This window comes from Lynx rufus, unplaced genomic scaffold (assembly GCF_022079265.1).
Source record: "Lynx rufus isolate CCGP_SWC_20201006 ecotype Redwood Valley unplaced genomic scaffold, mLynRuf1.p SCAF_11, whole genome shotgun sequence".
NCBI lineage: Eukaryota > Metazoa > Chordata > Mammalia > Carnivora > Felidae > Lynx > Lynx rufus.
This window is the reverse complement of record NW_025814825.1, coordinates 1,152,674-1,168,262: the sequence shown is the minus strand read 5'-3', so window position 1 is coordinate 1,168,262 and position 15,589 is coordinate 1,152,674. Positions and strand designations below refer to the sequence as shown.

The 15,589-nt window shown below is 35.6% G+C and overlaps 1 protein-coding gene across 2 annotated transcripts in view; it reads left to right on the top strand.

The window, feature by feature from the left end:
• The window catches only part of IPMK (inositol polyphosphate multikinase), a 62,548-nt gene that overhangs the window by 28,279 nt on the left and 18,680 nt on the right, over nt 1-15,589 (top strand). For both annotated transcript variants that reach the window (XM_047072806.1, XM_047072805.1), the window contains exon 4: nt 5,575-5,747. In XM_047072806.1, coding sequence (XP_046928762.1) covers nt 5,575-5,747 — 173 coding nt within the window. The remainder of the gene's footprint in view (nt 1-5,574; nt 5,748-15,589) is intronic.

The following is a 15,589-nucleotide window of genomic DNA, read 5'->3' as shown; positions in this document are numbered from 1 at the left end:
TTAATTTATAGATGTTCTTTTTTCCTAATTTATTGGACAGTTTCCAATTTTGAGTAGGAAAAAAAAATATTTTCTTTGTATGACTTTGTATCTCCTATCCCCATCTCTAGATTCTAAATTGCAGTCTTTTAAAAACTACTGCTAAGTTTCATGGTTAGAGGACAAAATGATCTATGTAAAGTCACAGCATTTCTTTCTTAGTGAATGCTTGAAGCAGTGTTTGCCTTTTCAAGGCCTTTGACAGAACAAATTTTATTTAAACAAGTAACATGACTGCCTAAAAATTGAAGAAGGTTCATGAATGGGGGAAGAGTTTTAAACTTGACTGGGTTTCCTTCTACTAACTTACTAGGTATGCCATGTTTCATTTTTAGGGGAATCATGGTATCTTCCTGTGAGTATCCTCAGTTAGGTAATAGTAAATCTATGATTCCCTGGGAATTCTGTATTTCAGTTATATGAAAAAAGAGTGAGCCTAGCTTTTCTTTTTCCTTTCTCCCTTCTTTCTTTTTTCTTTTGTTCCTTACTCCTTCCCTTCCTTTCTTTTTTTCTTTCTTTCTTGTCTTTAGTCCAATATACATATATTTCATATATATATAATACATATGTTATACATACATATATCCCTGATTCAGATCAGCACCTTAAATTGTTTCACAAATCTTTATGACCACCTTTACTTTATAGAGATTTCCATTGTAATGTAAGATATCTGGATTCCATTAAACTTTGCTACTAATTGCTATTTAATTTTGAGCAAACCATGACTCTTCAGTAAAGTGACATTGAAAGATTAACAAAGGTTGCTGAGGATGGGACTAGATTCAACATCTAGAAAGTAAATACTCAGTTTAAAAAGATTATTAAGAAGGAGTAGAATACTGAGCAAATGGCATCATTATTTTGAAAAGTAGGTATACAGAAAGAATTTGGGTGAGAGAAATATTTTAATTAAAAATGACATTTTATAGTTTGTGATTACTAGCATATGATTTAAAAATCAAGGACTTGCTCACAATCAACAGCCTTTTCATCTTCAGTACTAAATGGCCATCTATGCATCTATAGAAAGAGCAGTAACTTTGAAGTCAAACACTTGTTTCTGCCTTGATTATGTCCAAATTTTGAGAACTAAGAAACTGCTAAATATGTGAATTAAAGAACAACTAAATAGAAATTTGGCTAACTCATTAACCTTTCTGATCTCTACTTTTTCTACTATAAATTGAAAATAATACCACAGAGAGTTGAGAAGATGCATGTTATGTTATGTGAGAATGCTTTGAAAACTCTGTATTCTTATTTGAATATAAATGGAAATTTGGTGCTACTGAGATGAGAAGATGAAGTAGGGAAAATGAAAGAAGAGAGGAGAAAATGCAAATAAAAGGAGTAAAAAAACAGGAATAAAAAGTATATATGTACAGAGTGGCTCAGTACTAGCAACAACTGCCTCAGGGAATTTCCTATTCCTTTTCAATTTTTTACCTCTGGAAGAAGTTAGATGAGAACTGCTGCACCATGCAGGTGCTTAGCTTTGATTTTAATAGAGAGTTTATGGAATCATTTTTCCATTTTTATCCTTTTGATTATAAATGAAATCAATATAAAATGGGAAACTTTTGTACATGTTTAGCCAACAGGGTCATGAAAACAAATTCTCTTAAATTTTAGTAGAATACTGGGGCGCCTGGGTAGCTCAGTTGGTTAAATGTCTGACTCTTGATTTTGGCTTACGTCATGGTCTTACAGTTCATGGGATCGAGCCCTATGTTGGGCTCTGCATTGCTGGTGTGAAGCCTGCTTGGGATTCTCTCTCTCCCTCTCTCTGTCCCTCCCCAACTCATTGTGGGTGCTCTCTCTCAAACATTAAAAAATATTTTAAAAATTTTAGTAGAATACTGTGGTTAGCATTACTTTATTTTACATATGAAATAACTGGCCTTTTATTCCCCCTTTGGGCATCTTTTTTTTTTAGGTGCTCAGAGTAGAGATTTATAAAACTTGATACAGTTCTTACAATCCAAAGTAGTAAAACGTAGAGAGTACTGCCAGTTTGCTCAGCAAATTGTTGTAACTTTGAGAGAAGCCTAAGAATGTGCTGATTGATAAGGTTTTTTTCTTTTGATTTTTTATGATAGCTTTATCAAGGCATAATTTATGTACCATAAAACTCACCCATTTAAACTATACAATTCAGTAGTTTTTAGTATATTCATGGAGTTGTACAGTCATCACCATTAGTTAATTTTAGAGCATGACTAATGGGATTTTTTTGAAAGGTAAAACATTTTTTGCTGATACTATCTTTAAAGATTTTGAGCTAGTTATATATATTAAATTACATTTGTATCTGTGTATAAACATATGCCTAGTACATGTACTGTCAAAAGCCTTTTATTGATAGTTCTTTAGGGAAATAGAGAAGTGTATCTTCAAGTAGGTTTGAACAAATTGAGAGTTTTCAATTGTAATCTCAATCAGCCTTATTGATTATTAGGTTTCTGGATCTAGCTACTAGTCAAATTTTAGGAAGCGTGGACTGAAATAAGTTGGCATACATGTCTGTTCTCTCCTTTACACTTAAATCAAATTTGGAGGCTCAAAATCTCTGCTTATAATTCTACTTTCAGCTTATTTTGCTCTTGGAAATGACTGATGATTGAAGTGGAAGGCAGAAGTAAGGCCTTCTCTGATTTTCCATATGGCTTCATAGTTGGCCAGGGGTTCCTTATGTGGCCTTTTCCCCTTTTTGAGAGGTTCAGAAATGAAGATGGTAATCAATACCTAGTAGATTTTCTAGATATGGCAGGGAAGAATTTGATGAAACTTGGAATCTGTATTCTCATAATTTATACAATCAATAATATTCAGTAAGGGGATCTAAATAAGTTTTTCTTCAGCTCCCTAAATGCGTTCTGCCTTGTCTTTCCTTTAAAGGAACTAATTATCTCATCTTTACTATTTAGTTAATACAGGTCTTTCAATTTTTCCACAATATTTCATATGTCTATTTTTTTCTCTTTTGACACTGGGAATTTTCTGCGTCTTTCTTAGAGGGTTGGAAATATATTCCAGCAGTAGAAAACTTGCTATAGGAATTTTTTATGCTTAAAGTATTAAAAGCAATGTAAGTATTATATTTGAAATATAAACCTTGTTGCTAAAATTTTTACACAGCTACGGAAAGAGGGATGGATTTGTGTACTTTCTCTCAAGGTAGCTGGAGATGGGAGGAGAGAATCAGAAGGGGCCTGTTCTGTGCTTTTTTCCCCCATCTTCTCACCCCATCCTCTGTTTTTTTGTGGGTTTTTTTTTTTTAATTTTTTTTTTCAACGTTTATTTATTTTTTGGGGGGACAGAGAGAGACAGAGCATGAACGGGGGAGGGGCAGAGAGAGAGGGAGACACAGAATCGGAAACAGGCTCCAGGCTCTGAGCCATCAGCCCAGAGCCTGACGCGGGGCTCGAACTCCCGGACCGCGAGATCGTGACCTGGCTGAAGTCGGACGCTTAACCGACTGCGCCACCCAGGCGCCCCATGTGTTTGTTTTTTTTTTTTTTTAATGTTTATTTATTTTTGACAGAGAGAAAGAGCTTGAGCAGGGGAGGGGCAGAGAGAGAGGGAGACACAGAATTCGAAGCAGGCTCCAGGCTCTGAGCTGTCAGCACAGAGCCCGATGCGCGGCTCGAACACAGACCGTGAGATCATGACCTGAGCTGAAGTTGGACGCTCAACCAACCTAGCCACCCAGGCACGCCCCGGTTGTGGTTATTTTTTAAAGCACAGAAGCTTGGGTGGGTTCCAGTCTTGAACAGGATAGTCTCACTGTGCCATTACCTTTCACTATCAACAATCCATGTCTGTGTCCAGACCTTTTGTTTTCTCTTATTGAACAAGTCTGTTTGTGAGAGGCTTTCTTTAAAATGTGTCATACTCCTTGTGTGCCAGTGCTGGTCTCTTACGCTATAGCTTTTTATCATATTTGGGCTTGACTTAACCTACTTCTACACAGTCCTAACCTTTCCCCAGTCTTCCTTTGACTAAGGGATAAAATTTATGCCTTTATTTTTTATCCTTTCAGTGAAAAGATTTATGGCCCTTAAATCTGAGGGGCTTAGCACTTTCTCAAGCCCTGTCAGGGTTGTTCTCCTTTTTGGTTCAATGCAGACTTCTTTGTTGTAATTTAATAACTATGCTAGTCTTGGTGGGTCAAGGTAAAAGAAAAAAGGGTGAAGTCTTTTTTGTCTGGTGGCCTTTTATTTAATTAATCGAAAATACATACCTTTTCTAACTTTGTCACTTTGGTGAAAAGCAGAGGTGTGCCTGGGTGGCATTGTCAGTTAAGCATCTGGCTCAGGTCGTGATCTCAGGGTTTGTGGGATCGGATCAGCATCAGACGCTGCACTGACAGCATGGAGTCTGCTTAGGATTCTCTCTCTTTCCCTGCCCCACTTTGTGCTCTCGCTCACTTGCTCTCTCAAAATAAATAAATATACATTTTTTAAAAAGCAGATACATTCTGTTTTTGAGAAAAAGTTTTTAGGAGAAATGCTTCTCATGTTCATAAGTGAAAATTATGATCTCATTCAGAACTTTGGGAAGATTCTTTCAAATAAAAAGGGGAAGAATTTCTTTCCTCCATTCCTTTAGTGTAGCTAGATCCCTACTTTCAGGCTAAAGCTATAATTAGTTCAGCTATAGTATGTAATAACTGGGACTTCTATAATCTTTTATTTGAATCTCCATTTATAATGGTTTTCTATGGGAAGATGTATGCAGGATGCCAAAGTGGTTTACAGATGAACTTTTGATGAATGCCTATATTCTAAAAAGCAAGATATTTATTTTCCTTTTTAGAGTATTAAGACTAAAATGTGTATTTGGCAGTGACCATATTTTAAATTGACTTACTTTTCTTAAGCTATAGTTCTGTTGTATACTCTATGCGAAGGATTTATTCCTATTACTAATTAAACATTTTTTTAATGTTTATTTTTGAGAAAGCATGAGTTGGGGGAGGGACAGAGAGAGAGGGAGACACAGAATCTGAAGCAGGCTCCAGGCTCAGAGCTATCAGCAAAGAGCCTGACATGGGGCTAGAACTCATGAACTGTAAGATCATGACCTGAGCTGAAGTCAGACACTCAACTGACTGAGCCACCCAAGTGCCCCTCCTATTACTAATTTTCAATGAAGAATTTTAAAAAATTATTAAAATACTGAGAGATCTAGTGAGGCATAGATGACATAAACTGTATTCTCAAAGGGGAATACATTTCTGGAATAGCTTTTAAAATAAGTTATTTTTAATGTCCTTATATCTATTTCATGCCCTTGCTTATGAATATTGTTTAATAACCTCCTGAAGAGTTTCTGAGTGATATTTACACTTGTTATAAATTTGTTGGTCAGTTTTTTTTTTTTCCCAGATGGAGTAATAATAATTGTTGACTCTGGATTTGTTTTAACTTTTTTCTCAGTTTTAAGATTTCCTCATTTTGTTTTCCCCTGGTAGTTTTTGAGTAGTAATATGTTTGCCTATTACTAATTAAGGTTTTTCTTTAATAACAGATTTATACCTAAAACTGGAAGATGTGACCCATAAATTTAATAAGCCCTGTATAATGGATGTAAAGATAGGGCAAAAGAGTTATGATCCTTTTGCCTCATCTGAGAAGATTAAGCAACAGGTCAGCAAGTACCCATTAATGGAGGAGATTGGGTTCTTGGTGCTTGGCATGAGGGTAAGAGTGATTATTTGTAACATTTCTTTTTACATGTTCTTCCCTTGAAAATTATAGATGTTATTATAATAGCTATATATTAGAAGATAATATATTTTGGATTTGGGTTGTCCATATTTCCCCCAATGAGGGTAGAGATTTTTATCTCTTGCTCACTAATATATGGTCAGTGTCTGGAATGATTCCGACACACAGTATGTAATTAATAAATGAATAAATGGCTGAACTGCAAGACTCTCGCTCAGGTAATTTTGTTTTTAGGAAGCTTAAGTTTAGGTGCAAAGTAAATAGCATGATAAGTAAACGTGATATTATTATGATTTTGCTGTGAGAAAAGTGCTAAGTTTATATGTTCAGTTATTTTTCTATATTTTTTTAAATAGAAAAGGAAAATTAAAAATTAGGTTATTGCTTCAGCTGTGATTTAAAACGGTTAAATTTGCTCATGATTCTGTGGGTTGGCAGTTTGAATTGGGCTCAGGTGGTCAATTTACTGATCTCACACAGGGACACATATGGCTATGCTCATCTGATGGGTCAGCTAGAGCTAGACAGTCTAAAACAACCTCACTCTCATGTCTGGGAAATGGTACTGTTGGCTGGATCCTTCTCCCTGTGATCTCTCATGTTCCAGAAGGCTAACTGGAGCTTCTTCATGTATCACAGTCCAAGAATGCAAGAGTGAGAGCTAAAAGGACTCTTGAAAGCTACATTAGAAAGTCATTTACTGTCATGTCTATGGAATTTTATAGGTCAAAGTATATCACAGGGCCAGCCTGTATTGATAGGGAAAAGAAACAGACTCCACTTCTGATTGTAGGAATAGAGAAGTCGCAATACAAATGGTAGTGCACACAAGAATGGGAAGGATTGTTGAGGCTATCTTTGTAAATAATATGCCACAGTTAAAAAGTGATGTGGAATAAAATCCTCTAAGCAAATGGTATGCCTTCTAAATGTGTGGAGGTAAAATTTGTATATATGATAAATGATTGCTTACCTTTATAAGCATAATGGGTAGTTTTGAAATTCATCATGTAAGATGATATATAGGTCTTCCTTTTGACTTTTAAACAGGTAAGTTAATATCATCATGTAAGATGATATATAGGTTTTCCTTTTGACTTTTAAACAGGAAAGTTAATAGGAAGCATTATAGATGAATTGTTAATGCGATGGCGATAACAGCACAGTTGAATTTGGTATTCTGATTGTAAATAAAACCAAAGAAATTAGAATAGAAAACTATAATTAAATATGGGTATATGGTAAAGAAAAAAAGGGTAATGGAATAATATTAAAACAAATAAGGAATAAACATCCCATGGGAATCTAACTGGGCAACTTTTTAACCTTCACTGTTGTCAAATCCCTTTCTCTCCTACTTTCCATTCTCACTTTTAGCAGATGACTTTGCCTTCAAAAAAAATAAATAAAAGCCATCAGACAGGATTTCCTTTAATTTTCTGCTGACAGATATAAATACCTAACCTGCAAGTACTTTCATTCCCTCTTTATTCCTGTCACGTTGAAGAATTTTCCATCCTTCTGTCTAAGCATAACTCTTCCTATGTTCTCTGGATCTCAGTCCTCTCCACCTCTTTAGGAACCAAATACTGTTGATTTTCACTTGTTTTTCTTATATGTTCAACTTCTATTTGTCTTTCTCTCTCTATTGACTCTTTAACTTTTGTTTTAAATATCAAATTACTCAAATTTTTCAGGAACAAAACCTCAAAACCCATAATTACTGTGCTCTGCTCTCCAGCAGAGAGACTTACTCCCCTTTACAACTGAACTAGTTATTTCCATTTAGTATTCTTAAACTCATTCCAATCTGGCTTCTGTTCCATCCTGCCTCCAGATTTGCACGTCCCTAAGATCCCTGAAGACATCTCCATTGTTACTAGATCCAAATGGCATTTTTTTTTCTTAAATATGAAATTTATTGTCAAATTGGTTTCCATACAACACCCAGTGCTCATCCCAACAGGTGCCCTCCTCAATACCCATCACCTACCCACCCTTCCCTCCCACCCCCATCAACCCTCAGTTTGTTCTCAGTTTGTAAGAGTCTCATATGTTTTGGCTCCCTCCCTCTACTCACTTTACTTCGCTTTGAAAAGCAGCTTTCAGTGCTAAGTCCTTCTTGAAATTGTCCTCTTAGTGTTCATGACACTACATAGTCTCCTGGCTTTTTCCTAAGACCACTTTGTAGTCTTCTTGTCCAGCTCATTTCTTTTTATTTATTCTTTAAATATTGAGGTATTTTGTTCAGTTCCATTTTACTGCCTCCTTTTTTCTTTCTGTTTCTTCCTAAGCAGTGTCTTTGTTCTTACCGATTCATTTTTCACTTACACTGATAACACCCAAATATATATCTTCTGCCTCTGGTTTTTCTTTGCTCTCCTAATCTGTATAGCTAGATACTGGGATAATGTAAAGACATCTAGAATGAATACATAAAAAACGGACACACATCCCTCTTACAAACTACAACCACATAAATAGTAACATCTCTGTTATTCTCTATCCCAATAAAGGCATCACCATACAAAGTTTTACAAAGGAGAAAGCTTGTAGTACTGTCACATCTTAGAACCATCCATCATTCCTATTGATCTTAGTTCCCTAACACCTCTTGAGTCCAGTTATCTCTTCTCAGACTCTAGTCTCTTAACTGATATCTCAAGTTCAATTTTGCTCTCTTCCAGTCTGTTCATCAAACATTGCAAAAGGTCTAATTATCATATTTCCCTATTTAAAAACTCTTTAGTGGGTTTCCATTACCTTTAGGGTACATATACAGGATAAATAAGGCATTGCATGATTTGGCATTCTTGGGATATGTGGCTTCCCCAGACAAATAGAGGTTCTTCTTTTTGTATCTCTCTCTCTCTCTTTTTTTTTTTAATTTAATTTAATTTTTTTTTTAAAAGTTACATCCAAATTAGTTAGCATATAGTGCAACAGTGATTTCAGGAGTAGATTCCTTAATGTCTCTTACCCATTTAGCCCATCCCCCCTCCCACATCCCCTCCAGTAACCCTCAGTTTGTTCTCCATATTTATGAGTCTCTTTTGTTTTCTCCCCCTCCCTGTTTTTATATTATTTTTGTTTCCCTTCTCTTATGTTCATCTGTTTTGTCTCTTAAAGTCCTCATATGAGTGAAGTCATATGATTTTTGTCTTTCTCTGACCAATTTCACTTAGCATAATACCCTCCAGTTCCATCCACATAGTTGCAAATGGCAAGATTTCATTCTTTTTGATTGCGAGTAATACTCCATTGTACATATATACCACATCTTCTTTATCCATTCATCCATTGATGGACATTTGGGCTCTTTCCATACTTTGGCTATTGTTGATAGTGCTGCTATAAACATGGGGGTGCATGTGTCCCTTCAAAACAGCACACCTGTATCCTGTGGATAAATGCCTAGTAGTGCAATTGCTAGGTCGTAGGGTAGTTCTACTTTTAGTTTTTTGAGGAACCTCTATACTGTTTTCCAGAGTGGCTACACCAGCTTGCATTCCCATCTCTCTTTTTTTTTTTTAATGTTTTATTTTGAGAGACAGAGACAGAGAGACAGACAGAGTGAGAGCAGGGGAGGGTCAGAGAGAGAGGGAGACACAGAATCTGAAGTAGGCTCCAGGCCCTGAGCTGTCAGTAACAGAGCCTGACATGGGGCTCTAACTCATTGAACCATGTGGTCATGACCTGAGCTGAAGTCAGACACTTAACCGACTGAGCTACCCAGGCTCCCTGTGTTTGTATCTTTTTAATAAAAACTTTATTGAGATATAATTTATACATCACTCAATTCACTCACTTAAAATATATGGTTCATTGGTTTTAGTATATTTATAGAGTTGGGCAACCATCACCACGTTCAACTTTAGAATATTTTCATCACCCCAGAAAGAAATGCCATACCTGTTAATAGTCACCCCTCATTTTCTTCCAGTCTTTCAGTGCCCCCTAGCGTTAGGCAACTCTGATCTACTTTCTGTCCTATAGATTTGCCTCTTCTGGACATTTCATATAAATGAAACTGTGTGATACACTGGATGGTCTACGGTGACTGGATTCTTTCCACTTAATGTTTTCAAAGTGCATCCATATATCAGTATTGTATTCCTTTTTTTTGCTAAGTAATGTTTCATTGTATATATATGCCACATTTTCTTTATCCATTTATTGATAGGCATTGAGTTTCCATTTTTTGGCTATTATCAATAATGCTATTATGAACATGAATGTACAGGTTTTTACATGTGCATATGTTCTTATTTTGTGTAGATTTCTAAGTTTGAAATTGGCAGGTCCTGTGGTTAAGTTTGTTTAACTTTTTAAGAAACTGCCAAAGTCTTTTTCCAGTTACTGCACCATTTTACATTCCTACCAGTGTTGTATTAGTATTCCAGTTTCTCCATATCCTTGCCCAACCCTTGTTAATTGTCTTTTTTTTTTTTAAACCACTGCCATCCTAATGGGTGTGAAGCAGTATGTCATTATGTTTTTTTTAAATTTTTTTTAATGTTTTTTATTTATTTTTGAGACAGAGACAGAGTGTGGGGAGTGGGGGGGAAGGAGAGAGAGAGAGAGACACAGAATCCGAAGCAGGCTCCAGGCTCTGAGCTGACAGTACAGAGCCTGACACGGGGCTCGAACTCACGAACCGTGCAATCATGACCTGAGCCAAAGTCGATGCTTAACCAACCTAGCCACCCAGGTGCTCCAGTGGTTTTGATTTACAGTTCCCTAATGGCTAATGATATTAAGTATCTTTTCTTTTCATGCACTTATTGACCGTTTGTATATCTTCTTTGGAGAAGTGTCTATTCTGATCCTTTGCCCATTGGGTCATATTTCTTTTCTTTTTTTTTTTTTTTTTTAACGTTTACTTGTTATTGAGAGACAGAGAAAGACAGAACGTGAGCAGGGGAGGGGCAGAGGGAGAGGGAGACACAGAATCTGAAGCAGATTCCAGGCTCTGAGCTGTCAGCACAGAGCCCGATGCAGGGCTCGAATTCACAAACCGCGAGATCATGACCTGAGCCAAAGTTGGGACGCTTAACTGACTGAGCCCCCCCAGGCACCCCCATATTTCTTTTTACTAATGTTTTATACAAATCCCTGATATATGATTTGCAGATATTTTATTTCTTTTTACTAATGAGTTTTATACAAATCCCTGATACATGATTTGCAGGTATTTTCTCCCTCCCCTCCCCTTTTTAACTTTCTTGGCAGTTCCTTTGAAGCACAAAAGTTTTCATTTTGAAATCTATTTTTTTCTTTTGTTACTTATGCTTTTGGTGTTATAGCTAAGAAATCATTGCCTAACCTAAAGTCTTGAAGATTTACTCCTATTTGTCTTCAAAACGTTTTATAGTTTTAGTTCTTACATTGAGATCTGTGATTCATTTTGATTTTGGGGGATGTGGTTTCAGGAAGAGAACAAATTTGCATATGTATATCTAGTGGTCCCAGCACCATTTGTTGAAGAGACCATTCTTTACCTCATTGAATGGTCTTGACCCTTATTCAAAATAAGTTGACTATAAATGTGAGAATTTATTTCTGGACTCTCAGTTCTGTTTTCTTGATCCATATTACCTATCTTTATGCTAGTATCATACTCTTTTTTTTTTTAATTTAAACTTTATTGAGGTATAATTGACCTCTAAAATTTTAAGGTAATTAAAGTGTACTTCATGGTGATTTGATATACATTTGAAAGGATATCCCCCAGCTAGTTAATGAACACATCAATCACCTCATGTGTTTATCATTTATTTGTGTCTGAGAGAACATTTAAGTTCTACCCTCTTAGCAGATTTCAATTCTATTGTACTATACAGTGTTATCAACTATAGTCACCATGTTTTACATTAGATCCTCAGACTTTATTCATTTTATAGCTGATAGTTTGTAACTTTTTAACCACGTTATCCTATTTCCCCCACCTCACAGCCCTTGGCAACTGCTTTTCTACTCTGTTTCTATGAGTTTTATTTATTTTTTTGAGATTATTCATATGAGTGATGCCATGAAGTACTTGTCTTTCTTTGGCTAATTTTATGTAGCATGATGCCAATAAGATGCATCCTAGTTATTGCAAATTGCAGGATTTTCTTTATTCTCACGACTAAATAATTCCATTATATATATATATATATATACACCATAACTTTATTCATTCATCCTTTGATGGACATTTTGGCTTCCGTATTTTGACTATTGTGAATAATGCTGCAGTGTACATTGGAATGTGAATATCTCTACGATGTTTTCATTTCCTTGAATATATACCCAGAAGTAGAATTGCTAGACCATATGAGAGTTCTGTTTTTTGATTTTTTGCAGAATCTCCATACTGTTTTCCATAGTCACTATACTCAATTTACATTCCTACCATTTCAACTATATACTTCAAACCTCTGGCAGTTTGATGCTAAGATGCTAAGTGTATTTCCCTTTTTTCCATATTCTGGCCAATCCTTGTTTGTTATCTCTTATCTTTTTGAATGATAGCCATTCTAACAGGTGTGAGATATTCTAACACAGTATCTCATTGTGGTTTTGATTTGCATTTCCCTGAGATTAGTGACCTTGAGCACTTTTTGATGTTCCTGTTGGCTGCTTAGATGTTTTCTTTGGAATAATGTCTATTCAGTCCCACTGCCCATTTTTTAATTAGATTTTCTGTATTAAATTGTATGAGTGCTTTATATAGTTTGGATATTAATCCCTTATCAAATACATGATTCACAGATATTTTTTCGGAACCACACTGTTAATGTAGCCTTAAGTTTTGAAATCAGAAGTTGTGACAGCTCTGATTTTGTTCTTCTTTTTTCAAGATTGTTTTGACTAATTCTGGGTCCTCCTTAAATTTACACATGAATTTTAGGATGAAGTTGTAATCGTCAGTCCTGCAAAAACGTGCCGGTTTGGATTTTGGTAGGGATCGTATTGGATTTGTAGATCAATTGAATTCCTGTTATTTTTGTTCTTAGAACTCCCTTTATATAGTATTTAACATATTGTTTACTTATCTGAGAAAGTATATGATTGAAGTATGAGATAAACGAAAATGATGTGAATATAGGTAAGTTATACAAATCTAGGTTATTAAAATTGGGAGATAAACATTGAATTTTAATAAAAGTAATGCTTGGGTTAAAATTTTCAAATAGTTTATTTCTTTGGAAGGTGGTAAATTCATTGAGCTTTTTAGTCACAATATGTTTGTAGACTAATAAGGTTAGAGTTGGATAATTTTAGAATTGATATTCTAAAGTTTAAAAATTTCCCTCTATGGGGTACCTGGGTGGCTCAGTCAATTAAGCCTCCCACTCTTGGTTTCAGCTCAGGTCATGATGTCATGGTTTTGTGAGTTTGAGCCCTGCGTTGGGCTGTCTCTGTGTCTCTCAAAATAAATAAGTAAACTTAAAAAAAAAAAAATTTCCCTCCAGGAAAATCAGGCCTTTGAACAAAAAATTCCTTTAATATCACTAAACTATACTGAAGTTTACCAAATTGAGTAAAACCTTGGTTTTACAAATATAAAGAAACTCATTGGTAATAATACCATAAGAGTAGGTGTATTCAGCACCCCACTTAATAGCAATGGACAGGTTTGGTGAGAGGGCAGGGTTCCTGTGCCCTCTAGAAACTAGGAAGCTGGGTGACGCCACTTCTACTCATGCTCATATGCGCCAACACACGCCACACCGATACATCCCAGTAAGGTAAGCAGTGCCACCTAGTGGAAAATGGAGTCATTACACTAAGCCCCCGGCCAACTGTACCTCCCAAGCACAAGCCCCAAAGGACCACCACAAGTCTCTCTGCCTGGCTAGTGTACAGATGATAGAGTGTTTAATAGTTTGAGCTGTAGGGAAAACTGGATGTAACTTCATCCGGATTTCATTCTGTTTGCTAGTTCATATATTCGGGGTTTTTTTTTTGCTTTTGTTTAATTTTTTTTTCTTTTTCTCCTTTCTTTTTCTTTGTCTTTTTGCCCTTCCTTTCTCCCATGGTCTTCTATTAAGTTTCTCAAGATCCACATGAGTGAAAACATATCTGTCCTTCTCTGACTTGTTTCACTCATCGTAATACCTTCCAGTTCCATCCATGTTGCTGCAAATGGCATAATTTCATTCTTTCTCATTGCCAAGTAGTATTCCATTGTATATATAAACCACATCTTCTTTATACCAATGGAATAGAATAGATAACCCAGAATTGGACCCACAAATCTGTGGCCAACTAATCTTTGACACAGCGGGAAAGAGCATCCGATGGAAAAAAGTCTCTTTAGCATTGGACAGCACCATGCAAAAGAATGAAACTGGACCACTTTCTTATACTATACACAAAAATAAACTCAAAATGGATGAAAAACCTAAATGTGAGACAGAAAGCCATCAAAACCCTAGAGGAGAAAGCAGGCAACAACTTCTTTGATCTCAGCTGCTGCAATTTCTTAACACATCTCCAAAGGCAAGGGAATTAAAAGCAAAAATGAACTATTGGAACCTCATCAAGATCAAAATCTGCACTGCAAAGGAAGCAATCAACAAAACTAAAAGGCAACTGACAGAATGGGAAAAGACGCTTGCAAATGACATATTGGATAAAGGGCTAGTATCCAAAATCTGTAAAGAACTTAACCAAACTTAGCGCCCGAAAAACAAATAATCCAGTGAAGAAATGGGCAGAAGATATGAATAGACACTTCTCTAAAGAAGACATCCACATGGCCAACAGACACATGAAAAGATGCTCAATGTCATTCATCATCAGGAAAATACAAATTAAAGCCACACTGAAATACCACCTCACACTGGTCAGATTGGCTAAGATGAACAAATCACGAAACTATAGATGCTGGCGAGGATGTGGAGAAATGGGAACCCTCTTGCACTGTTGGTAGAAATGCAAACTGGTGCATCTGCTGTGGAAAACAATGTGGAGGTTCCTCAAAAAATAAAAAGTAGAACTATCCTATGACCCAGGAATAGCACTGCTAGGAACTTACCCAAAGGATACAGGAGTGCTGATGCATAGGGGCACGTGTACCTCAATGTTTATAGCAGCACTTTCAACAATAGCCGAATTATGGAAAGAGCCCAAATGTCCACCTTTTTCTCCTTTCCATTCTTTTTCTTGGCTACAGAAAAAAAAAACATTATTTTTATCTTCCTTTCATTAAAAAAGTTATTGTTTTAACTATGTTTTTTCCCTAAATTTTTAAAATTCTATTTCACCTCATTTCACTTTATTCTATTTTATTGTATACTTTTTTTTTAATTTTTAAACTTTCTTTTTTTTTTTTTTTACCTTTTTTCTCTATTCTATCAAACTTCTTTCAACAAGCAGACCAAAAACACCTAGGATTTAGCTTCCTTTATGTAATTTTTGTTTTTTTTTAATTTTTAAATTTAAAATTTTTATTTTATTCTTTCTTTCAAAATGACAAAATGAAGGAATTCACCCCAAAAGAAAGAACAGGAAAAAATGACAGAGGCTTAACACAGATGTAAGCAAGTTGTCTAAACTAGAATTTAGAACCATAATATTAAGAATACTAGCTGGGGTTGAAAAAAGCATAGAATCCTTTTCTACAGAGATAAAAGAAGGCAAATCGAGTCATGATGAAATTTAAAATGCTATAACCGAGATGGAATCTTGAATGGATGCCATGGCAGTAAGGATGGGTAAAGCAAAGCAGAGAAAAAACGATATAGAAGACAAAATTATGGAGAATAATGCAGCAGAAAAAAGAGGGAAACTAAGGCAAAAGAGCATGATCTGAGAATTACAGA